The sequence below is a fragment of the Rattus norvegicus genome, chromosome 19 (assembly GCF_021556685.1).
Source record: "Rattus norvegicus strain SHRSP/BbbUtx chromosome 19, alternate assembly SHRSP_T2T, whole genome shotgun sequence".
Lineage (NCBI taxonomy): Eukaryota > Metazoa > Chordata > Mammalia > Rodentia > Muridae > Rattus > Rattus norvegicus.
In genome coordinates, this window is record NC_141552.1 from 21,766,915 (window position 1) to 21,792,154 (window position 25,240).

Genomic DNA, 25,240 nt, shown 5'->3' on the forward strand with positions numbered 1-25,240 from the left:
ACCACCATGGGCATCTGCGGTGGGACCCAGGCCAAGTAGCCACAGAGGCGCACCAGGCAGCCAGGCACCAGCCCCAAGCCTGTGCATACTGAGGCCAATGACACTCCACTAGTCCCTCCCACCATGCACATCCCACCCCTGGCAGGCAAGATCTCTCTGTCCAGGGCTTCCCCCAGACCTCCAACTACCAACAGCTCAATGAGCCCTTACTTAATTCTTGTTAACCATAATGGCTTGTCATAAAAGGTCATTGGGAAAGTCAATGATGAGATGAAAGCCTTAAAAGAAAACTAGAGAGACTTACGGAAATGAAGAAGAAAGCTCTCTTCCCAGTAGGAGCCTGGCAGTCCCAAGCTCAGGGCACCTCATGTCCAGTCTTGAACCCAGCATGCATTGTTGTGGAGAACCTGCCTGCTTAAGGACCTGGCTTCCCACTCATTCTCCTGAGATGATGACTTTAATTCTTTTAATTTTTACTGGTTATTTTCTTCATTTCCATTTCATGTGTTATCCCCTTTTCCAGTTTCCTTTCTCCACGAAGCAGAGTCCAGCTCACAAGCCTGAGCAGCTGCAGCCATAGTGCACCATGGGGGATCCTGGGGCAGACTGTTTCATCACCAAGATCCTGTGGACCCACAGGGGCTGCATGACCTTAAAGGAACTGCAGAGTAGGAGCAGGCTCCAGAGGCAGAGCTCTATGAGCTGCTGGGCAAGACTGCTTATTCCTATTGGAGACTGGAGATCAGGCAGGGATCACGCTGTAGGTGGCGGCTACTACTGAAGCCTGTGGCTTCAATCTCAAGTGCATCCAGGGACCATGCTACAGATTGCCCAAGCCTCTGCAAGCTCAAACTTCTGGGACAGAGTCATTATGCAAAATCCCAGAGAAACCTCTGCAAATATCCACACCAAGTTTTTAGGAACAGAGCTTCCAGGTCCTGAAGAATCATGAGCTTTCTGGGCTTAACCAAGAGGAGCCGGCCTTCTTCCTGGTACAGGGGGATGCTTTTCTCCTGCAAAAGTTACTACAAAGGAGACAGCCACAAACAGATCTGCTTGAAGCCACAGCCATGCAAGAGAGTCCAAGTCTGTGAGCACTTCACCCAGGCCAACTGCCGTTACCTCAACTGTCTCAGGTCTCATGACCTGATGGACAGGAAGGTGCTGACCTCCGTGACTGAGCACGGGCTGAGTTCTGATGGGGTCCAGAACATCCAGGACATCTGCAACAACAAACACATTAGGAGGAGACCCACTGGCATGAGAGCTCCTCATGAACATCATAGCAGCAGGGCACACAGAGACAGAAGCAATAGCAGAGACTGATTCCTTCCAAACAGCCTAGGATTTCTCTCCCATGTCTCATTTTGGCATCTGGTTCACCTTGTCCAGATGTCACCAGCTGTAAGGATTCCCTGGAGGACGTGTCTACAGCTGTCACTCAGGAGGTCAAGAACCTGGGGACCCAGGACTCTGCACAGCTTTCCTTGGTCTCATCTAAGGCTGCTGGTGTCTGAGGACCCAGTCACATGAGAGCAAGCCAGGGGTTTTCTGAGAATGGACATCTGGATGGCTTCTTTTCTAGAAATCCTACTGATTCTTTGTAAGCTCCTGCCCTCTCTGCTGGCTTTCTTCTTGCTGCAGCAAAAAGAGATGAGTCCATGTCCATGAGAACAGGCATGCCTTCTGGACACCGCATGGAGGTCAAGGGAAAGAATGAGGCTCCAGACATCGATTACATCCCATTTTAAATGGTTCTATTGATGGGATGACAATGGAAGAAGCAACAGACTCAGGAATTCTAGGTAAAGGTAGAAACTCAGGGAAGGAGTTTGGCAATGTTCCTTCTCTTTCAATTCAGTGGAATAATTGAAGCACTATTGTTATTGGGTCTTCATTAAAAGTCTGGTAGAAAGGATGCATTAAAGCCATGTGGCCCTGATTATTATTATTTTTAATTTTTGGAGTGGCAGCCTTTAATGACTGTATCTATTTTCTTATGGGAATTATTCATTACCTTCCCAGATCTGTATTTAACTTGGTATTTGTTATCTGTTAGAAAAATCACCAGTATCAAATAGATTTTTCACTTTTCTGTAGTAAAGGCCTCTGAAGTAAGCCCTAATGATTGTTGAATTCACTCAGTGTCCTTTGTTATATCCCCCTTTTCATTTCTGATTTGGTACTTTAGATATAGGCTCTGTGGTTTGTCTGTCTTGTGGATCTTCTCAAAAAAAAAAAAAAAAAAAAAAAAAGCCAGCTCTTGCTTTGCTTGGCTCTTTGTATCATTCTCTTTGTTTGTAATTGATTGATTTTAGTTCTGAGTTTATTTCCTGCCATCAAATCCTACCAGACTCTCTATGGGATGAGGCTTTGCCTCACCTTGGTAACAGCAGCATGTGATACATGAAGCTTTTGCTGCTCTCTGTAGTGGGGACGACGTCACAATTTCACTGAAAACCATGCACAGCCTCGTTTTAGACTGTATTAAAGTAGCCCACGATTTCAGTGCTCCCTGCAAGGTGCCATGAGACAGTAGTAACATGAGTCTGCCTGCACCTCGACAGTTTTCACTAGGGACTTCTAAGTGATTTTATGAAAATTTATAGTGAGTTCATGGATGAACATGCACAAACACAAACGCACACACACACTTTACTGGCATGGTGCACATTCTTTCCACACAAAGAAGAAAGTGAGTATTAATGAAAACACACCAATAAAGGAATCGATGGACGGGGTTGTGGGGAAGCTGGGGCTTAGAGTTATTTAAAGGCCCTGTGCAGGCTCTCCTTCTGTTGGAGGCTAAACTTCAAGTGCAATGGGGTTCTTTATTTTCTTTCTGTATAGCACACAGAGCTAGGGTGGAAACTAGTTTTTGAGCATATTTGGCAAGTACTAGAACACTGAATTAATTCCTAGGGCTGGAACCCTATTAATGTTCTACAGAATTACAGGGCAGGCTGGATGAAGACTCTCAGCTGACAATGTGGACATCTCAAGACAGGCACTGGACAATGGCTGACAGACTTGTATGAAGACTGGAAATGTTTTGCTATCTCAGAGGAAAAGAAGGCCCCTCCGACTACACTGTACTCTAAGGACAGTTTATTCAGGTAAGGGATGACATGAACTATTGTCTCATGTCACAGATGTCAGCACAAAATATCCTAGGTATTGTATGCCAATGGTAGCATTAACAGAACAAATCACACAGTGCTGTGAAGATATAGAATATGACTATATGTAGCAAGAACCAGGCCTCTTCTAGTTTCTAAGATCATACCTGAGAACCTCAAATATAGTAATAATGTGATAATGTGGTATAAGTCTAGTTACAACTAGTTTCTATTGTGACACAGATGACTCTTTTTGTGTCATGGTCAGCTTATAATGAATGACTAGACCTAAGCATGAGAATAACCAAATACTACATTGCTTCTCTAGCTGCTGAGCTTTTAAAAGCCCTGGTATGACAGCAAGCTTTTGTGGACATCTGGATTATTCCTTCTGTACTTTAACTCTCTAAGTCAACCCCACTCTGAGTAAGTCAGTTCCATTCCATAAGTTGGAAATCAGTCAACTGGAAAAAAAATACTTTCTCAATACAAACACAGATTGGCCATGGAAAAAGGGCAGCTTGAACTGTCCCACCTAGGTCCTGGGCTTGCACAGGCCTGCTCTCCAAAAGAAACGTGTGTTCACAGCTGCAGGCTGCATTCACTATGGATGCTCTTGAGGTTCCTCCCTAAACTGCTTAGATTAAGATAATTTTGTTGCCATCTATCAAAAGAATTCATTATGCCAAACTGGCCTTTCTTCTGAACCTTCTGTTCTGTGGGCAGGGCAAAATCTCCAGCAACCCTCCCAGCAATGTGGGCTGCCAATCTGGGACTCAGAATTATACCAGTGCAATCCAAGAACAGGGCAACTGGAAGAGACCTCATTGGGTTGTAGGAACCTTCTGTTCTGAGTCACTTCTCAGAAGGGGCACTTTGCTCTAACTCCTCCATGAGACCCAACCAGTCCTGGGGCTGGAGGATCCTTAGGTGTGGCTGCTCTGAGCTGGGAGGGGGAGCTGGCACACTGACAGGGAGAAGCCTGTTTTCACAACTGATCTGGATCTGAGGAGCAAGTGCTTTTAAAGAAGCATGTGAGAGTACCTCCTGCAGGAGAGCTCACTCTGCAGGGAAAGTCACACAGGACAGGGAAAAGTGGCTTCCCAATGTCCACAGGTCCTGTGACCCCAGGGAGGGCACCAGATGGTCCAAGAGTTTGAGAAAAGCCTGCATTTGCCTGAAAGACTTCCCTCAACCATAAGTCCCACCACTGTCCCAGACTCACACCTGAGGATCAGCAAAGCCTGCCACCTGCTGGGGTCCCCACAAACTGAACCCAGAATGGAGAACTGCGGGAAAGCACTTCCGGGGAGGGGGAGACACAAGTCTCTGGGGCCAGGCCTGGGGTCTGTCCCTTAGGCTCTCCTCACCTCCATTAGCCTCCTAGTGCAGAGTGCTGCAAGCCCTGATCTCAAAGTCTTGGGCTGAAGAAGTGGGAGAAGGTAGCAGCAGTGGCGGTGGGGTCGACAGGGGAGTCGAAGACAGAATGCTAGCAACGCAAGCAGCAGCGGTGAGGGCACAGGCGGAGGGGGGGGGGCGAAGGAGAGGACGGGTGTGGGGGGGTCGGGGCGGGGGCAGGGTAGGGGCGAGGGCAGGCTGGGGGCGGGGGTTGGGACGGGTCTGAGTCGAGGGCGGTGGTGGGACTGGGAGGGGGGGATGGGTCGGAGGCGATGTCGAGTGCGAGTGTGAGGCGGGGGCGTGGGCAGGGGCAAGAGCAGGGGCGGGGGCAGGAGCAGGGGCAAGCAGAGCAAAACCCAGCCCTGTCAGCTGGCAGAAAGACTCTGGGGCTGGACAGACTCGCCCTGCAGCTCTATTGATGGGGTGACAATGGAAGAAGCAACAGACTCAGGAATTCTAGGTAAAAAGAGAAACTCAGAGAAGGGGTTTGGCAATGTTCCTTCTCTTTCAAATCAGAGGAATAATTGAAGCACTATTGTTATTAGGTCGTCATTAAACTTCTGGTAGAAAGGCTGCATTAAAGCCTAGTGGCCCTCATATATATTTTTTAATTTTTGTAGTGGCATCGTCTAAATACTATCTATTTTCTTATGAGAATAATCTTATGACTCTTTGTATTATCCTCTTTGTTTGTAATTGAATGATTTTAGTACTAAGTTTATTTCCTGCCATCAAATCATACCAGACTCTCTGTAGGATAAGGCTTTGCCTCATCTTGGTAACAGCAGCATGTGATAAATGAAGCTTTTGCTGCTCTCTCTAGTGGTGATGACGTCACAATCTCTGTGTAAACCATCCACAGCCTGTTTTTAGGCTGTATTATAGTAGACCACCATTTCAGTGTTACCTGCCAGGTGCCGTGGGACACTAGTAACACACGTCTGCATGCACCTCGACAGTTTTCATTACAGTCTTCTAAGTCATTTTATGAAAATTGATAGTGAGTTCATGGATGAACATACACAAACACCTGCACAGAAACACAAACAAACACAAACTCTCTCTCTCTCTCTCTCTCTCTCTCTCTCTCTCACTCTCTCTCTCTCTCTCTCTCTCACACACACACACACACACTTTACTGACATGGTACACATTCTTTGCACACCAAAAATAAAGTGAGCAGTAATGAAAATACACCAATAATGGAGTCGATGAAGGGAGTTATGCGGAAGCTGGGACTTAGAGTTACTTAAAGGCCCTATGCAGGCTCTCCTTCTGTTGGAGGAGAAATTGCAAGTGCAATGTGGTTCTTTATTTTCTATCTCTAAAGCACACAGGCTATGGTGGAATGTAGGGCTTTGAGCATGTTTGGAAAGTACAATCACACTGAATTAAATCCTAGGGCTGGAACCCTATTAATCTTCTACAGAATTACAGAGCAGCCTGGATGAAGACACTCAGCTGAAAAGGTGGACATCTCAAGACAGGCACTGGACAATGGCTGAAGACTTGTCTGAAGACTGGAAATATTTTGAAAATTCAGAGAGAAAAAAAAGGACCCTCTGACTACACCGTACTCTAAGGACAGTTTATGCAGGTTAGGCATGGCATGAACTATTGTCTCATGTGACAGATGTCAGCACAAAGTATCCAAGGTATTGTATGCCAATGGTAGCATCAACAGAACAAAGCACACAGTGTCATGAAGACATAAATTATGAGTTTGTGTAGCAAGACCCAGGCCTCTTCCAGGTTCTTAGATAGTAACTGAGAACCTCAAATACGGTAGTGATGTGATAGTGTGGGGGTGAATCTAGTTACAACTAGCTTCTATTGTGACACAGATGACTCTTTTTGTGTCATGGTCAGCTTATAATGAATGACTAGACCTAAGCATGAGAATAACCAAATACTACATTGCTTCTCTAGCTGCTGAGCTTTTAAAGCCCTGGGGTGACAGCAAGCTTTTGTGGACATACTGGATTGGTCCTTGTGTACTTTAACTCTCTGAGTCACCTCCACTCTCAGTAAGTTAGTTCAATTCCATAAATTGGAAATCAGTCACCTGGAAAAAATACATTCTCAATATGATCCCAGATTGGCCATGGAAAAAGGGTAGCTTGAACTGTCCCACCTAGGTTCTGGGCCTGCACAGGCCTGCTCTCCAACAGAAACCTGTGTTCACAGCTGCAGGCTGCATTCACTATGGGTGTCCTTGAGGTTCTTCCCTAAACTGCCTAGATTAAAATAATTTTCATGCTAACAATCAAAAAACTCATTATGCCAATCTGGCCAACAGGAAGCTAATTTCTATTCTGTATTTTGTCAGATGTGCAGAATACATATGGTCATCATTGATAATAGGTGAAAGATCTGCTCTAATATGGACACTAAGTGGTACTGGAGGATGATCCTGACCCACAATGAGGAGTGGGAACACCAGAGCCCTGTAGGGATGGCTGGCAAGCTAACACATTGAGCATGCACAGCTCAGTAAATTTCCTGTGAATACTCATCTCCTGAGATCTCTCTATTTGATTGGAGGTGATCCTGTCCACCTAATACAGTACATGATGTGGAAGGACAAAAGCACCTGCAGGAGCTGTGGTGATGACTCACAGGATAGAGCATCTGCTACTCTCTCAGAAGAACCACATGGACCCTAACAATTGGGTAAAGCATGTCAGTGATTACTTCATAAAGTGTGTGTCCGAGAAACAGCCACATTTTCCACACAAAAGACACTGTCACACTGGGTACCCCTTGGTGACTTTGAATTCACTTATTAGCCCAGGATCCATGGAACATGCAGAGATCCATCTCCACCTGTCAGTTCTAAGTCCACAGGAGGGGACAGAACCCTTGAATAAGAATGATGGTCTTAAGAGTCAAGAGATAGAATTCAATTTTTATTCATAAGGAATTCATTTTTACAACAAAACAGGATTAAAACAAATAAATTAAAATATTTAAAAATATTTGAAAAGATAAAAACAGTAACAAGAACATATAAATATGAAACAACAAAAAGAAAATTTCAATTAAAATCATAACAAAAATATTTCTAAACACCACAATCTTAACGAACATTTGGAAGCACAGATGTATTACTGTTTCTCCTCTTGCACACATAATGAAAGGCGGTCCCCCAAGTTGTCTCTCAGGTGCTTTTTTCTGAGAAGAAAGTAAGACCTCAATCAGTTTGGCTGGCTTAGTGTTATATAAATTTAGGGTCTCTAAGCAATGACAAATTAACTCTGAGGAAGAATACTCATCCAAAAAATTTGTTACCATTCAGGATGTTTGTCATCAGGGACTCCTGAGAAAGCAACTTATTCTTCAGGAAGCTCTCTTACTGCTGTGTGTCCAATTCCAGCTCTCTTGCACTTTCTGAGACCTGGGAGAGGAAGGCAGTTTTTCAGACACTGATTTGGTGGTGAAATGCAAGGCAGCTGTCGGAAGGCTGCCTTCTACCATCTCAGTTCTATTGGACAGTCAACATGGACCTTTTAACTGATATCATTGTTGCTACTCTTTGGGAAGGGCAAAATCTCCAGAGAGCCTCAAAGTAATATGGGCTGCCAATATGGGACCCAGACTTATACCAGTGCAAACCAAGAACAGGGCAATGGAAGGAACCTCATTGGGTTGCAGGAAGAAAGTAGATGTCCATATGTCACCAAGGTTAAAACCAATGACAAGTTCTAATTTGACATTTGCACTTTTTTCTTATCCCGCAAAGGTGCTTCCCACACAAGAAGTCACATGACCACAGAGTGTCATTTGTCAAAGAACCAAGAACTTGTTCAAAACTCTACAGAGCATCCAATCTATCACGTGGATATGCAATAATGAGGTATGTTATTAATCTGTCACCATTTCTATACTGCAGCTTCAAAAAGAGCAGCAAAATATGCTTGCACAATAATTCAGTTTCTGAAAAGTGGTTGGCTTCCCAGAATACTTGTGCATAGGCAGAGCAATGAACAATTCCATTACATGAGGTGGTTGGCTGGTTGTGAGTGTAAATTAGAAAGGTGGTAGGAGAGAGCAAAGATGTATCAAATTGGCAAACTTTATCAGATATTTTTAAGCTAACACAGCTGTTCAACCCTACCAGATGATGCTGGGTCTGGACGTTGCTGGTCTTTATCTTTCTTGTTGAAGTCAACCAAATTTTTCTGGTTCAGTGCACAATCAAGATGTACCTCCTTGCTCTCCTGCTTCAGTGGGAACAACTTCTTCATACATGTGTTCTCCATCAGGAGCTGGCTGAGCAGGTTTCTGGAAATACAGTCTGCATAGTAAGATCATGCTGCCCCTTTCTCCCATTCCCACTCCCGAGTGCCACTAACTCCACCAGGACCCAGATACCCATGAAGACTTAACAGAATTCATTTCGATACATATAAGGCTGCTGCACAAACCACAAAGAGTAAATTCCGGGAAGAATAAATTGTTTGTTTGGCCCGAGCACCAATTAGTGTCCACATCTCTCAAAAAGAACATGGATCTACAACTATCCATGAAAGCCCAATGCATGGGGGCAACATCAATTAGTAGTGGGCAAACACCCTCAAAGGAGGTCAGTAGAACCAAGAGAAGGTCATGCTAACCATGTGGTCCACACACTGAGTTTTGTAAAACCTGGTATGACACCATAGGTCCAGGTCAGCCTAATAACCTGCTGACTTCAATCAGTGCTGTTCTATCTAGAGCCTTCTGAAGATGCCTAGACAATCCTGGGATGAGTAACAGTCTTTTGTGGAACTGAAAACTGAGTCCTAATGATCCTGGCACACTGATGTGTAAACAGCACAAGAGATAGAACCAGAGCTGAAGACCGTCCAATCCAGAACAAAGAAAGTCAGAAATGGCCATTCCACAGGTGATAGCATTTCTGACCAGGACTTACCTAGAGAAGGTAATCTCCTTCTTCAGCTTATGGCTGTTCTCATGGATCTCAGTGTTCTCCATCTCTAAGTTGTGCAGAATTGACATGACCGCCTCCTCCATTCTCTCCAGGTCTTCATAATATGGATTTGGCCTGAAGTGTGGCCTGGCCCCAAATGATAGAATACAATGAACATCAGCATTTAGGAATATATGAGCTCAGGGTGGGTCCTGTACTACCCCAGTCCTGGAAGGACACCTTCTGAATTCTACATATTGGATCTTCTTCAGCTTCAGAAACGTGTTTTTCTGCGTCCAGGACACCAGAATCTCGGCATCCAGATGGAGGCTTCCCTGGCTCCCTTTGTTCAATCAAGAGGAAATCTGCAGTCAAGCCAGTTGAGCTATCAAGAGCCTAGGCCACACATCTCCATGCTCCCCCACCCAACACAGCCAGAAACCTGTGATTTCTTTTCTCCTGTTTTGACAAGAGACCACATATCAACACAAAATTATAATCTGCACAAGGTATACAAATATACAGACAAACGTGTCCACATAGGCAAAGAACTGTACTGTTGACAGTGGGGCTCCCAGAACAAAGCATTCACATGACCATGAAAGTGTTACAGGTAAATACTCAGGCCAAGACATAGACCCCTATATTCCATGTGTGGAGGGAAATATAAACATATAAAAGTTGTGCATATGCATTTGGATGTATGCACACACAGACTCACAGACTGAGACACACCCACAAAAAAAAGAGAAAAGTTAACAGAATCAGAGAAAGAGAAAAACAAATATGGAAACAGAGAGTACTGTGAGAACCAGGAGAAATGCATGCACCATTGCTGTCTCAAAGTGCAAGACACACAGACAATAACAAACAGGCCTGAGCCTGAGACCTTCTAGTCAAGCATTGAGATGAACAGTTTGGGAACAGGCCCCTCGGGCTGCTGCCTGGATCTTCCAGCACTCAGTCCCCTGCCTAGCAAGTACAGAGACTCACCATAAACTCACTGCAATTACAATCTTGCAAAGCCACCATCTGTCAAGGACTTTGCAAATGCACACTAGACACTCACTCTCCCTGACTTTATCCCCGAATTCTTCATTCAGACCACAAGATCTGCTTTTCAATAAATTAAGCAGATGAGTCCATTTTCCATCTTGCTCCTCAGGAAGGGTCAAGGTTCTGAATCTCCTCTATATGGGAGGTGAGGTTTAGCACAGGGTGGTTAGGGAGGCACAGCTTTCTAGAACCCAAAACCTTAATAGGATAAGAAGAAGGTGACCTTGCAGGCCCAGGAATGAAACAAGAGCATTTGGAGCGATTCATACCTGTTCTTCATGGATCTCTCTGTCAGAAACCTCAGGCGATCTCTCAGGTCATTTCTCTCCTCGGTAATGAGCTGCAGCTCTTTAATCAGCTTCTCCTTTTCCTTCTTGGCCTGATTCTCGCTTAGTTCAGTGCCAGGGGATGATGTTTCTCTCCCAGCGTCTGTAGGTAGAAGAACACAAGTGAACCTGCATGGGGAGAATGCATAGAGTGTACATAGACCACAGTTAGGCCTAAACAGGAGAACAAGCCTGGACCCAGTGTCACTGCTAGGCGATTGGTCTATGCTTAAGAGGCCTCCTCAGTGGATCATAGTTCTCCCACTACTCTATAGAGACCAAGAGATGTAAGCATCCAGGTGTTCCCTATTCCGGACATCAGGTGCTTACATGGACCACGGAGATGGCTTCTCCAGGATTATCATCAGCTGAACAGGGTACAGCTTGGTTTCAGGACCCTCACCCCTGTGGGTTCGAACTCAGATGATAAATTCACCATCCACAAGACTTGAGTGATTGGAGACACTCAGATGACCTACCCTGATACTCTAGGCCAACAACTTTGGATTAAAAACACATTTCCATGGAGGACATGTTCAACAGACTTATCAGTTCCCCTATTTGAAATACCAAATGCCCGAGAAGTTCCAATAGGTTACAGGATGAATCTTGGTCCACATGTTCCAAATACTTTTGGTATTTTAGAAACATGTTTGTAACACACAACCTCTAATATATAAAGCTAACGATGACCCTGCCAGTTAGAAGAAATCAGAGGAGGTCGAAGAACATAAGGTTATTGCCTGGAGCACAATTCTCCCCCTGTTCCTACTGTCAGATATCCACTGTATTTAAAGAAGCAATGATAGTGAAGTACATTGCTGCCCTGTCTAAACTCAGAAAAGGTTGACCCTCCATGACTCCTGATGGTGTTATTATACAATGTAACATAACAAATGCACTGTAAAAGTAAGGACCAGAAGTTCACAGAATAATAGCATTGGCCTTACCATATCCTCCCAGTGGGGATGGGGAAACTAAAGTTCTGAAATCCTGACTTTCAGGAATTGTGATATTCATGGAAATTCAATTTCTTTTCAGATGCTCCAGTTGTTGTGGCCCATTGCTAGAAAGGTCAGCTTAAGCCTGCAGCCCCCCTGGCAGGAAGCTCAAAATACACTACCCAGAACTTACTCAATATTCCCCAGAAGTGCTGTCTTTGTCCATCATTACTTTGAGACGAAAGGCTAGACTCCTTCACTTTAGTCTCTCCAGAATCGACGTTCCCCTTCCCAAAATGCTTGCGAAGACGGGAAAACATGTCTTAGCTTGTAACCGCCAGACTCAGACTGAGAGAAACTAGGGCACTGGTTGTCACTACAACACTGGTGACATCACAGAGGATGCCAGAACTCTCTAGGAGACAATAGAATGTCCAAGAAGGGACAGCAGATGTCATGGAGAGCAGACTTTGCCTCCCTGCTAATGTTCTCCCTGTACTGAGCATAAGCAGAGGTGCCCTTTCCAGGAGACTTTCCTGGGGCAGAGCCACTGAGCATCTCCTGCTTCCAAAGCCAAATTTTCCTCAAGGCTTGATTATAAAACCTTAGTAATTCTTATGCATCTAAATGAATGGTTCCTTCCATATCTTGCCCCAAAATGTCTCATCCTAACTCAAATTGTCTTCATTCACCAATGTTAGCCATTAAACCTTCCTGAGATTTCACACCAGTTTGAATATGCAGTCAAAAGTTCTCTTGTCTCATTATGTACGGGTGCTTTATATCACATCAAGAAATAGTCTGCATGGTAGGTTACAACATGGGCGTGTGTTAGGGGAACACTCATGAAGTCATGTGCTTAGCAATTGACAATTGCCAGAAAATTCCTTAGTTGAAAGAGTTGAAGTCTTTACGGTGCTAGGAACAGTGTGGAGACCAGTTGGCAGAGGAAAGTGCAATATTGGACCCACCAATGAAGGGAACCTCATGCTGCTTGTGGGGTTCTCATCTCTGCGCCAATGTCGCCAAAGGAGCACTGCTGACAGGCCTTCTATCAGAAGCTGAGCTTCTATCAGAAAAATAAAATAGTCAAGAGATATAGGGGGTGCAGATAAAGGTGTAGGACGAGGCTATACATATCACTACGTGGATAGAGCAAGGACCCAGCACTTGTGCTCTGGGTCATGGGCTTCCCCACAAACACAAAAGCATCTGTCACAGTAAAAAATGGATACTGTATTGAGTGCACACACTAACACTGATTGATCAGATCCATACCCCAGATTTTGGGGGCAGATCCATGGCCCCAAATATCTTCCTCTCAACTTATACAGCAAAAAATAAGAAAGAAAGAAAAAGTCAAAACAAAAAGCTCAAGCTTCTCATATGAGGATTGCAGGAAGTGTGATCTGGTGGTCAGTTCTGATTAGGCCATTTTAGATAGAACAGTGCACAGTGATGCTTAATGTGATGGGTCCTATATAAAGCTTTCTGCAATATTGGAATTTTAACAAGCCTCATCCAGAACATACAGAACAGGAAAGGATGTGATCACCATGTCCTTGCTCTCTATCAGGTTATTTTTCTGTGTCCGTGATTGTCAGCCATAGACAGCAACAATCTGAAATAGCTGGTAGACATGGGAAAACGTGGCTAAAACTATAGTTGTGGGTTACACACCTCAACTGTCAAAGGCTAATGCTGTCCTCACAGTCCCTGGAGGCCCCTCTTGTAAGACTGTCTACTGGAAAGTAGAAGCAGGTTTATCTGAGCTCAAAGTGAACCTGGCCAGGTAGGAAGAGGGCAACATGGGATACTTGAGACCCTGTCTAAACCAGCACAGAAACCCACACTTCCTTCAAAGCATCATCTATGAATTCTTGATTATCTACCATTCTCTCCCTACCAGTCTTTCAGACTGGAATTGTAGAAAAGAACTGGAAATGATCTTCCTATTCTGAAGACCTTGATCTCTCTTTCCTTAGGTGCACATTAAGAACTCATGCAAATGGGTATGACTATCTGAACATCTTAGTATCATCTACTCAGTATATCCAGCATAATACTGTGCCTATGGCAATCTCAAGCTTCCTTGAGTTTTGCTGACCCAGCAAGAAGTATGAAGTACTGAGGTCAAACCCCAGTGATCCTTTCAAGGGTTTAGAAGAAAGCCATCAGAGAAACTCCACTTCTTTGTCCTTAGATTAAATCAAGCTGATACAATGTGAACCTGGTGGGCTATTTAACCATGCATCTTTCTGCCAACCCCACCTTTCTGAATTCAGTCCATGTGAACCTGCATGCGGAGAATGCATAGAGTGTACATAGACCACAGTGAGGCCTAAAGAGGACAACAAGCCTGGAATCCAGTGTCACTGCAAGGAGTTTGGTCTTCGCTTAAGAGACCTCCTCAGTGGGTCTCAGTTCTCCCTCTACTCTATAGAGACCCAGAGATGTAAGCAGCCAGGTGTTCCCTATGCCTGCTGACACACGCAATAAATGCAGTAAATTTTAATTTCTGTTCAATTGTTCAGTAACTTACATACACTTGCATATTGCTGTGGAAGTGATGGGGTTTCGTGATCAGCATTGCATTTAACAATGCATAACCAATCATCCCTCCTAGAATGATTCTGTATATAGAGAAAGAAAATTTATTAGAATGGCTTATAGGCTGTGGTACAGCTAATTCAACAAGGAATGGAAGGTCTAAAACGCAGTAGTTACCCCTGTTGAAGCCAATCCCCCTAGCATAGCTGTAGCCATTTTGTTCCATGCCGGCTAGATACTTCATATTCTTGCTGTAATATGTCACATATCATTGTTGTCTGAAAATAATTTAACACAGCAGGGTCAGGAATGATCACATAACTTGTGTATGTTTTTTTTTTATCGGTTATTTTGTTTATTTATATTTCAAATGTTAACCCCTTTCCAGTTTCCCCTACAATAACCCTGCATTCCACCCCCTTCCCCAGCCTCCTCGAGGGTGCTCCCCCACCCACCCATTCCCGAAATACTGGAAGGAAATACTTTATGTTGTCAGGTTTCTTAATCTTAAATTTCATAATTATAAGCTTCATGTAGGACCAAAAAATTAAAGGTCAATATGAGGGCTGCAGAGATGGCTCCATGGTTAAGAGCACTGACTGCTCTTCCAGAGGTCCTGAGTTCAAATCCCAGCAACCACGTGGTGGCTCACAACCATCTGTAATGAGACCTGATGCCCTCTTCTGGTGTGTCTGCAGACAGCTACAGTGTACTTATATATAAATAAATAAATCTTTAAACAGATAAAAAGTCAGTATGAACCTTTGTTGTCTAAAATGGCTTGAGTCAGGGCTGACAAACAGACAGCCCTTCCAGCACCTGCCTATGAGCTCACAGTTTTAGGCTTTATAAACTGACATAGAAAAATGTCCAGGGTCCTAGCCTGACAAATTCTCAGCTACGTCTCTGATGATCAGTCTTAGGGTGGGCATTCAAAAAACCATCCCTCTCTAAGTGAGGTCAGAGTTTGTGTGGTTTATGGGGCAACTCCTGGACCCCAACGGTTTTGTCCATAAGGCTGGATATTTCAGCTGCTCTTCAGTACATGCAGGAATCCTGAAGAAGTAGGCAAATTAATAAAGCAAACTTCCTTCTTCCATGTCCTTGATATGAGCTGCCAGCAGAAGGTGTGGTCTAAACAACAACCAACGGATTGGGTAAAGATCTTTATCAATCCTACAACAGATAGAGGGCTTATATCCAAAATATACACCGAACTCAAGAAGTTAGACCGCAGGGAGACAAATAACCCTATTTAAAAAATGGGGCTCAGAGGTAAACAAAGAATTCACAGCTGAGGAATGCCGAATGGCTGAGAAACACCAAAAGAAATGCTCAACATCTTTAGTCACAAGGGAAATGCAAATCAAAACAACCCTTAGATTTCACCTCACACCAGTCAGAATGGCTAAGATCAAAAACTCAGGTGACAGCAAATGCTGGAGAGGATGTAGAGAAAGAGGAACACTCCTCCATTGTTGGTGGGATTGCAGACTGGTACAACCATTCTGGAAATCAGTCTGGAGATTCCTCAGAAAATTGGACATTGAACTACCTGAGGATCCAGCTATACCTCTCTTGGGCATATACCCAAAAGACGCCCCAACATATAACAAAGACACATGCTCCACTATGTTCATAGCAGCCTTATTTATAATAGCCAGAAGCTGGAAAGAACCCAGATGCCCTTAAAGAGAGGAATGGATACAGAAAATGTGGTACGTCTACACAATGTATATTAATCAGCTATCAAAAACAATGACTTTATGAAATTCATAGGCAAATGGATGGAACTAGAAAATATCATCCTGTGTGAGGTAACCCAATCACAGGAAAACACACATGGTATGCACTCATTGATAAGTGGATATTAGCCCAAATGCTCGAATTACCCTAGATGCACAGAACACATGAAAATCAAGAAGGATGACCAAAATGCAGATGCTTCACTCCTTCTTTAAAAGGGGAACAAGAATACCCTTGGCAGGGAATAGGGAGGCAAAGTTTAGAACAGAGGCAGAAGGAACACCGATTCAGAGCCTGCCCCACATGTGGTCCATACCTATACAGATATTAGATAAGATGGATGAAGCAAAGAAGTGCAAGCCGACAGGAACTGGATGTAGATCTCTCCTGAGAGACACAGCCAGAATACAGCAAATACGTAGCCGAATGCCATCATTAAACCACTGAACTGAGAACTGGGCCCCCGTTGATGTAATCAGAGAAAGGACTGGAAGAGCTTGAAGGGGGTTGAGACCCCATATGAACAAGAATTCCAACCAACCAGAGCTTCCAGGGACTAAGCCACTACCCAAAGACTATACATGGACTGACGGTGGACTCCAACTGCATACGTAGCAATGAATAGCCTAGTAAGAACACCAGCGGAAAGGGAAACCCTTGGTCCTGCCAAGACTGAACCCCCAGTGATCATGATTGTTGGGGGGAGGGCGCTTATCGGGGAAGGATGAGGAGGGGATCACCCAAATAGAAGGGGAGGGGAAAGGGTTGAGGGATTTTGGCCTGGAAATCGGGAAGGGGAATAACAATCGAAATGTAAATAAGAAATACTCAAGTTAATAAAGATGAAAAAAAAATAAAAAGAAAAAAGAAGGTGTGGTCCAGATTAGAGGTGGGCCTTTCCATCTCAAAAGATCTGAATTAAAGATTTATCTTCTGATCTCCAAGATTTGGATTACAAGTAGGTCTTCTTGCTTCAGAAAATTTAATTAAGAAAAAAAAATCCAATGGTGCTAATGCCTTTAGCCTCAGCATCCAGGAGGTAGAGGCAGGTGGATCTCTGAGTTCAAGGCCAGCCTGGTCTACAATATGAATTCTAGGACAGCCAGAGCTACACAGGGAAACCCTGTCTCAAAAAAACCAAAGAAGAGGAGGAGGACCAAGAGGAGGGGGTTGAAGAGAGGAAAACAGAAAGAAGGAAGGAGAGAGAGAGAGGGGAGAGAGAGAGAGAGAGAGAGAGAGAGAGAGAGAGAGAGAGAGAGAGAGAGATCCCCCTCACAGGGCGTCAAGCCATTTGGCATTAGTTAATTCCAGGTACACTCAAGTTGACAACCAAGAACAGCAATCCCATTACGTGGTTGTGATCTCACCCTGGTAGGCTCCTGAGTAGGAGGCTGAAGCAGGAGAATTGCCATAAGTCTGATGCCAGCATGAACTACACACGTGTTCCAAGCCAAGCCAATCTCAGCTACAGTTTGAGATTCTGTCTGAAAAATATGAAAGAGAAAGAAAACATAAATTCCTAGAGCAGTGTTTCTCAACCTTCCTATGGCCTCAACCCTTTAGAACAGTTCCTCAAGCTGTGGTGACCCCCAACTACAAATTATTTTGTCGCTACTTCACAACTGTAAATTTGCTACTGTAATGAATCTTTATTGTAGTGTAAACTATTTGATAGGAGACCCTGTGTGGGTCACGACCCCCAGGCTGAGGGCCTTTGCCCTAGAGGCGGTCTTGGCCCAGATTATATAGTTCATATTATGATGGGCTCTCTCAGCGTTTGAAGGTCAAGTATATTCACTTGTACCATCAAAACTTAAAAATTCAGTTGAGCTGCTGGCTGGTACGGTGTGACATCCCCCAGAATACCTTTGCCATTTTGTTCCATGCCTGCCAGCCATTTCATATTGTTGCTGTAACACGCCTGCTGTCACTGACGAGGAGAAGGGACTTGGCTCAAGGACATGCTGACCACACACCTTGTTTTGTTCTGAATGTTCTGTATGCGGTTTGCTAATCTAGAGAAATTCTACACCTGAAGGATTGGTTCTCTGAAGTGGACACAGGTGAAAGGCTAAGGCAGATGTGTGAAGGAACGTTTCACTGAGGCAGACGCAGGTAAAAGGATGTTCTGCTAAAGCACACATGTGAAAGGACACGTGATGAAGGGTTCTGCACTAAGAACACACATGCATTGGTCTGCCTTGCATTCTGTAGTTGAGCTGCATTTGTTGGGACTTCATAGAACCACAGCAAAAACCCTTCTGGTGGGCTGTGTAGTTTCTCACTGTTTCCTTGGACTCGTGCTGATGGACAGAGTGATGTCAGCTGAGACAGACACATGTGCTGACACAGGACACACGCTGAGGCCAGGCCCACGGAGGACACGGGATATTGAGAGGGAGTTTGGATGGAGTTATGCTTGCGTAGCTTGTTGGTCTGGGGTCTCTGCTGATCTCTGCTCGCCTGAGAGCTGCTCTTACTGACTGTGTAGCATCTTGGCTGCTCTTTGTTCCCCTTGGACAGCCCTCAGGACCAGGCGCTCCTCTCCCTTAACCATGGCTGCTGTCCTCTTCCTCTCTCCTCTCCATCACACATGTTCTTCCTTTATTCTCTGGCAGCTTCTTCCTCCTTCTTCCCTCCTCATGATCCTCTCTAGCAAAGCCCTCAAAGCTCCCCTCCCCCATCTCTCTGCTGTGCAGCTGTTGGCTGTTGGCTTCTTTATAATCACAGTTAACTGGGAGCAGGGTCAGTTTTTCAGGGTTAACCAGTGTTGAGTTCAACAAATTAGCATTAAAATACAAGCAGCATTAGGCCAATACACTACAGGGGTTTTTGTTTGTTTGTTTGTTTGGTTTGGTTTAATTTTCATTTACCTTTTTACTTGAAATTTTATTTTTCGCTATTTTTTATTAATCGGTTATTTTATTTATTTACATTTCAACTGTTGTCCTGCTTTCCACACTCCCCTCATCAAACCTTACATCCCATTTCTGCTCAGCTTTGCCTATGTGACAGTGCTCCTGCACCCACACATATCCATCCCCACCTCACACCTCTAGGATCTGCATTTGGTGGGGCAATAGGCCTCACCTTGAACCATAGAGCATCCTTGCATACACTTTGGCTGGCAGTTTGGCCCCTGGGAGCTTTGGGATTAGGGAAAGAAGATCTGGTCAGATATTAAATCCAACGATTGCTGCTTTCTCTTCTTTTTCTGGTTATAGGTGAAATTATGTTTGTGTGCTTATCTTTTTATAAATTATTGAGAGAAGATTAATGTCTTGGTTTTTCTTGGTTATAGTTTAGTTCATTGTCTTGGAGTTTTCCTCCTATTAGCCTCTGTTGTGCTTTCTTACAGAAAAGAATTGTTTAAATTTGGTTTTCTCATGAAATATCCTGGTTCTTCCTTTTATGGTGATGGAGGATTATGCTGGATATAGGGGCCTGTGTCTGCATTACATCTGCCCAAGATTTTCTGACTTTTAGAATCTCTGTTGAGAAGTCTGGTGTAATTCAGATACGTCTGAATTTATTTGTTACTAGATATTTATACCTTACCCCTTTTAATGTTCTTTCTTGATCTGTGCTTTTAGCGTTTTAATTATTACGTGAATGGAGGAATTTTTCTGGTACAATTAGTTTGATGTTCTGTAGGCTTGTTGTACCTTTATGGCCTTTTCTTTCTTTACCTTATGGAAGTTTGCTGCTATGATTTGTTGAAGATGTTTACTGGATCTATGAACTAGAAATCTTAATTCTCTTCTCTATCTATTATCCTTAGGTTTCAACATTTAATTGTGTCCTGAAATTCTTGGATGTTTTGGATTCAATAAACCATACATGTTTATCTGAGATGGGTGTTTTGTGCTTTGTGGGATGACCTCCTTGACCCCAGGCTGCATGAAGAATCTCAGCTGACAGTGGGGACATAAATTATAAGTATGTGTAGCAAGACCCAGGCCTCTTCCGGGTTCTTAGATATTAAAAGAGAACGTCAAATACAGTAGTAATGTGATAGTGTGGTGTGAATCTAGTTACTATTCTCTATTTTGATATAGATGACTCTTTTTGTGTCATGGTCAGCTTATAATGACTAGAAGACCTAAGCTTGAGAATAACCAAAGACTACATTGCTTCTCTAGCAACTGAGCTTTTAAAAGCCCTGGTGTGACAGCAACTGTTGGTGGACATTCTGGATTATTCCTTCTGTACTTTAACTCTCTGTGTCACTTCCACCATCACTAAGTTAGTTCAATTCCATAAATTGGAAATCCAAAACCTGGAAGAAATACTCTTTTTTTTTTAAAGATTTATTTATTCATTTATTATATACAAGTACACCGTGACTGTCTTCAGACACACCAGAAGAGGGCATCAGATCTCATTACAGATGGTTGTGAGCCACCATGTGGTTGCTGGGATTTGAACTCAGGACCTCTGGAAGAGCTGTCAGTGCTCTTAACCACTAAGCCATCTCTTTAGCCCAAGAAATACTTTCTGAATATGATCTGAGATTGGCCATGGAAAAAGGGTAGCTTGAACTGTCCCACCTAGGTTCTGGGCCTGCACAGGCCTGCTCTCCAAAAGAAACCTGTGTTCACAGCTGTTGGCTGGCTAAGAAAGATTTCACGAGACGTGATACACAGCCCTCGGACTTCTGCTCCAGTCATCTGCACAATTTTTCCCGGACGATATCCTCATACCTCCAGCAGGCGGGTGATGAAACTGTCCACTCTCAGCTCCCCTTCAGCCATCTTGTGGCCACCAGACTCTCCTCCCTGCAGCAGGAACAAGGGCTTCTCCATGGTGGCTGCAGCAGCAGTGGTGGTTTGGCATTCTCACCTAGGAGGCCCTATGCCTTTCTACCCCAGTTCCAACTCACCTCAGGCCCGGGCCTTCCCCCCATCCACTTCCCACGGAGCAGGGAGAGCAGCACCCACTAGAAATAAAAGGGAAGCCCTTGGTCTTGCCAAGAGTGAACCCCCAGTGAAAGGGATTGTTGGGGGGAGGACGGTAATGGGAGGAGGATGGGGAGGGAACACCAATAGAGAAGGGGAGGGGGGGTTAGGGGGATGTTTGCCTGGAAACCCAGAAAGGTAATAACAATTGAAATGTAAATAAGAAATACCCATTTAATAAAGATGGAGAAAAAAAGAGAAAAGTGTCACACATTTAAAACAGAAGAATATGGACCCTAATTTTAAAGCACAGCTCTGTCAATTAACTAAACCTTTAAAAAACTCAGAAAATCAGGCCAAACAATATTTTCTCGGTTTATGTATCTGTAATGTCGCATAAATAATAATGTCCGTTTCTTGCTATTGTGGAGGGAATTAAATAGTTAATATGTAATCATGGAAATTTTGAAGTACCATCCATTTTTCTGTTCATTAAATCAATCTTCCTCATTTCATTGATCAAGTATGTATGTTTTCTTTTCATAATTACATGTATAATAAAACCAGCATAAAAACCTTCAGAATTGTATAAGCTTTCACTTTTAACAAATTAAATTAGTTGTTCTTTGTATTTCTGCTGAACATTTAAATGTTCTTTATATGTCCCAATGCGAGTTTATTAGGTACCTATAAACTTTAAACTCTTTGCCTGAGAGCATGAGTACAATTTAATTATATAGTAACTACACTCAGGCTGTCTTTGTATTAGAACCAATTATATCAGACTCTAAGAAAAATTACTATTGCGTAAAAGTTTGTGTGTGATGAGTGTGAGTGTCTGTGTGTGTGTGAGTGTGTGTGTGTGAGTGTGTGTGTGTGTGTGTGTGTGTCTGTGTGTGTGTGTGTGTGTGTGTGCAGCACATGACCAAACAACTTTCAGGAGCCATTTCTCTCCTTCTGTCATGTGGGTCCCAGGATGTAACCCAGATGTTTGACTTTGGCAATAAATAATATTACCAACTAAATAAATAAATAAACAAACAAAAAGCAAGCCACCAATCCACTTTAAAAGTAAAGGCCAGAAGTTCACAGAATAGTAGCATTGGCCTTACCATATCCTTTCTTTGGGGATGGGAAAATTAATGTTCTGAAATCCATGACTTTCAGGAATTGTGATATTCATGGAAATTCAATTCCTTTGCAGATGCTCCAGTTGTTATGGCCAATTGCTAGAAAGGTCAGCTTAAGCTTGCAGGACCCCAACCATCCCTCCCCCCCGCCTCCACAGATGCTCAAAAGACACTGCCCAGAACTTACTCCACATTCCCCAGAACCACTTTCTATGTCCATCATTTCTTTGAGATGAAAGGTCAGACTCCTTCACCCTAGTCTCTCCACAATCGACATCCCCCCTCCCAAAACACTTCTAAGACTGGAAAATATGTCTTAGGATGTATCTGCCAGACTCGGACTGAGACAATCTAGGGCACTGGTTGTCACTACAACATTGGTGACATAGCACAGGACGCCAAGAACTCTCTAGGAGACAATAGAATGTCCAAGAAGGGACAGCTGATGTCGTGGGGAGCAGACTTTGCCTCCCTGCTAATGTTCTCCCTGTACTGAGCATAAGCTGAGGTGGCCTTACCAGGAGACTTTCCCGGGGCAGAGCCACTGAGCACCTCCTGCTTCCGAAGCCAAATTTTCCTCAAGGGTTGATTATAAAAACCTTAGTAATTCCTATGCATCTAAATGAATGTTTCCTTCCAAATCCTGCCCAAAAAATGTCTCATCCTAACTCAAATTATCCTTCTTCACCAATATTAGCCATTAAAAATTCCTGAGAAATAATACGAGTTTGAATATGCAGTCAAAATGTTCTCCTGTCTTATTATGTACAGGTGCTTGAAATCACATCAAGAAATAGCCTGCATGGAAGGTTGCAACATGGGTGTGTGTTAGGGGAACACCCATGAAGCCTTGTGCTTAGCATTCAATGGTTGACACAAAATTCCTTAGGAGGAAGACTTGCAATCATTATGGTCCTAGAAACAGTGTGGAGGCCAGTTGGCAGAGGAAAGTGAAACATTAGAGCCACCAGTGAAGGCTCCTGTTGGGCTCTACCTTGGTGTTTCCCTCCCCCCTCGCTGAGCCTTTCAGCCTGCTATAGCAAGAAATTGTTTACACCTTTGACAGCTGCTTTTAGCCCCTGATTTGGGGCTGGGATTTTCCATGGCACCCTTCCTCCCCACTGAGCTTTCTTGCTTCTTGTTTTTAAGAAGCTGTTTATGCCCCTGATTGGGCTGGAACTTTCACCTCACAGACTTGTCCTAATTTCCTGGTTGGGGATTTTCACCTGCCTTGTTGTTTTTCCATGGCTTTTGCCTCTGGTATATAAGGAGATCTCAGTAAAGCCTTGGTGGCACTCGCTAAAAAGGGGTGACCCGTGTACGTGTTTTCTTTCAACCCCACAAACCTACACCCGATATTCACACACTGTCAGCGCAGGCACTGACAATAGGTATCACAATAGAAACTAGTAACTAGATTTAACCAAACTATCACATTAATGCCGTATTTCGTGGTATTTTTTTTTTTTTTTGCTCTCCTAGAACCTGGAAGAGGCTTGGGGTTTTCTAATCCTACTCATAATTTATTAATCTTCCCAACACTATGGGCTTTGTTCTGTTAATGCTAACAGCGGCATCCAATACCTAGGATATTTTCTACTGACATGTGTGACGTGAGACAAAACAGTCCCTGTCATCCCTCACCTGAATAAACTTCCTTAGAGGACAGTGTAGTTGGAGGGTCCTTCTTTCCTCTCCAAGATCGAGAAACATTTCCAGTCTTCAGACAAGTGTGTCAGCCATTGTCCAGTGACTGTCTTGAGATGTCCACATTGTCAGCTGAGTGTCGTCATCTAGCCTGCCCTGTAATTGTTGTAGACGATTAATAGGGTTCCAGCCCTAGGATTTAATTCAGTGCTACAGTACTTGCCAAACATGCTCAAAGCCCTAGCTGCCACCCTAGTCCTGTGTGCTCTAGAGAAAGAAAATAAAGAACCACATTGTCTATCAAGTTTCTCCTCCAATAGAAGGAGAATCTGCGAATCTGCATCTGGTCTTTTAAGTAACTCTAAGCCCCAGCTTCCCCACAGCTCCCTCCATCGATTCCATTATTGGTGCATTTTCAGTAACGCTCACTTTATTTTTGGTGTGCAAAGAATATGCACCATGTCATTAAAGTGTGTGTGTATGTTTGTGTGTGTGTTCATCCATGAACTCACTATAAATTATTATCAGATGACCCAGAAGACCGTGGAGAAACCTGTCGATGTGCATGCAGAATTATGTTACTACTGTTCCATGGCACCTTGCAGGGAACACTGAATTAGTTGGCTGCTTTAATAGAGCCTAAAACCAGGCTATGCATGGTTTTCGGTGAGATTGTGATGTGCAACACCACAACAGAGATCAGCAGAAGCTTCATTTATTCCATGCTGCTGTTACCAAGAGGAGGCAAAGCCTCATCCCATAGACAGTCTGGTAGGATCTGATGAAGGGCAATAAACTCAGGGTTGAAATCAAGCCTTTAGAAACAAAGAGAAAAATACAAAGTCAAGGAAAGCAAGAGCTGTCTTTTTCTTTTCTTCCTCTTTTTTTTTTGAGAAGATCCACAAGAGAGACAACCCCTTCCTCAAACTAACAATGCACAAGAGAGACAATACATGACTTAAAAATCAGAAATGAAATGAGGGCCATAACAATAGACACCGAGCAAATTCCAAAATCATTAGTTCTTACTCCCGAGGACTTTACGCCAGAAAACTGGAATATATAACCAATATATATTCCAGATAACAATTACCAAATTTAAATCCAGATCTGGGAAGGTATCTGAAAAATACCCCTAAGAAAATAGATACACTCATTAAAGGTTGCATACATTATATATTATATTGCTTTCTTTTTGCATGATTAAACCCCTTCAAGGACATTTAGCTATGTTATAGAAAGTGTTACTTTTAAAACAAAAGGACAAAGAGTGAAATTGAGGAGTCACTGAGAGACACTTCCCAGACAGGATCAAGGAAAGACGGCTGAGAGATGCAAGCAGGGGCTGCAATGCTGCCCTTGAGAAGGAAATGTTTTTCTCACTTTACCTTACTCTATGCTGTACTGTGTCCGTTTTTTGTGGAAGCGGCTCTCATGCTCTCTGGGTTATGACAAGTATATTGTGATACTAGGAAGAGGGGTGATTTGCTATACAGATATTTTAAGGAGAAGCCTTT

General features: G+C 43.6%; 2 protein-coding genes and 1 pseudogene across 11 annotated transcripts in view; 2 read left to right on the top strand and 1 right to left on the bottom strand.

The window, feature by feature from the left end:
- The window catches only part of LOC147999098 (disks large homolog 5-like), a 44,975-nt gene that overhangs the window by 11,603 nt on the left and 8,132 nt on the right, over positions 1-25,240 (top strand). Inside the window, exons 1-5 of one of the 3 annotated variants that reach the window (XR_015643871.1) lie at positions 4,376-4,629; positions 5,947-6,114; positions 8,260-8,373; positions 9,234-9,441; positions 9,543-10,574. The gene's annotated coding sequence lies outside the window, so the exon portion shown is untranslated. Of the gene's footprint in view, positions 1-2,949; positions 3,117-4,375; positions 4,630-5,946; positions 6,115-8,259; positions 8,374-9,233; positions 9,442-9,542; positions 10,575-25,240 lie in introns of those variants that run through there. The other 2 variants (XM_087596117.1, XM_087596116.1) reach the window with 2 other exon arrangements.
- LOC147999099 (zinc finger CCCH-type antiviral protein 1 pseudogene) lies at positions 587-1,751 on the top strand (annotated as a pseudogene).
- The window catches only part of LOC147999100 (disks large homolog 5-like), a 37,378-nt gene continuing 19,551 nt past the window's right edge, over positions 7,414-25,240 (bottom strand). Inside the window, exons 2-11 of one of the 8 annotated variants that reach the window (XM_087596066.1) lie at positions 23,721-23,879; positions 20,752-21,128; positions 14,480-14,580; positions 14,295-14,385; positions 12,724-12,821; positions 10,755-10,914; positions 9,433-9,576; positions 8,635-8,801; positions 7,809-7,914; positions 7,414-7,691 (exon numbers count right to left, since the gene is read on the bottom strand). In XM_087596066.1, coding sequence (XP_087452192.1) covers positions 7,850-7,914; positions 8,635-8,801; positions 9,433-9,576; positions 10,755-10,765 — 387 coding nt within the window. In that variant the 5' untranslated portion in view covers positions 10,766-10,914; positions 12,724-12,821; positions 14,295-14,385; ... (1 more) ...; positions 20,752-21,128; positions 23,721-23,879 and the 3' untranslated portion in view covers positions 7,414-7,691; positions 7,809-7,849. Of the gene's footprint in view, positions 7,692-7,808; positions 7,915-8,634; positions 8,802-9,432; positions 9,577-10,754; positions 10,915-12,723; positions 12,822-14,294; positions 14,386-14,479; positions 14,581-17,415; positions 17,533-20,751; positions 21,129-23,720; positions 23,880-25,240 lie in introns of those variants that run through there. The other 7 variants (XM_087596064.1, XM_087596068.1, XM_087596063.1 and 4 more) reach the window with 7 other exon arrangements.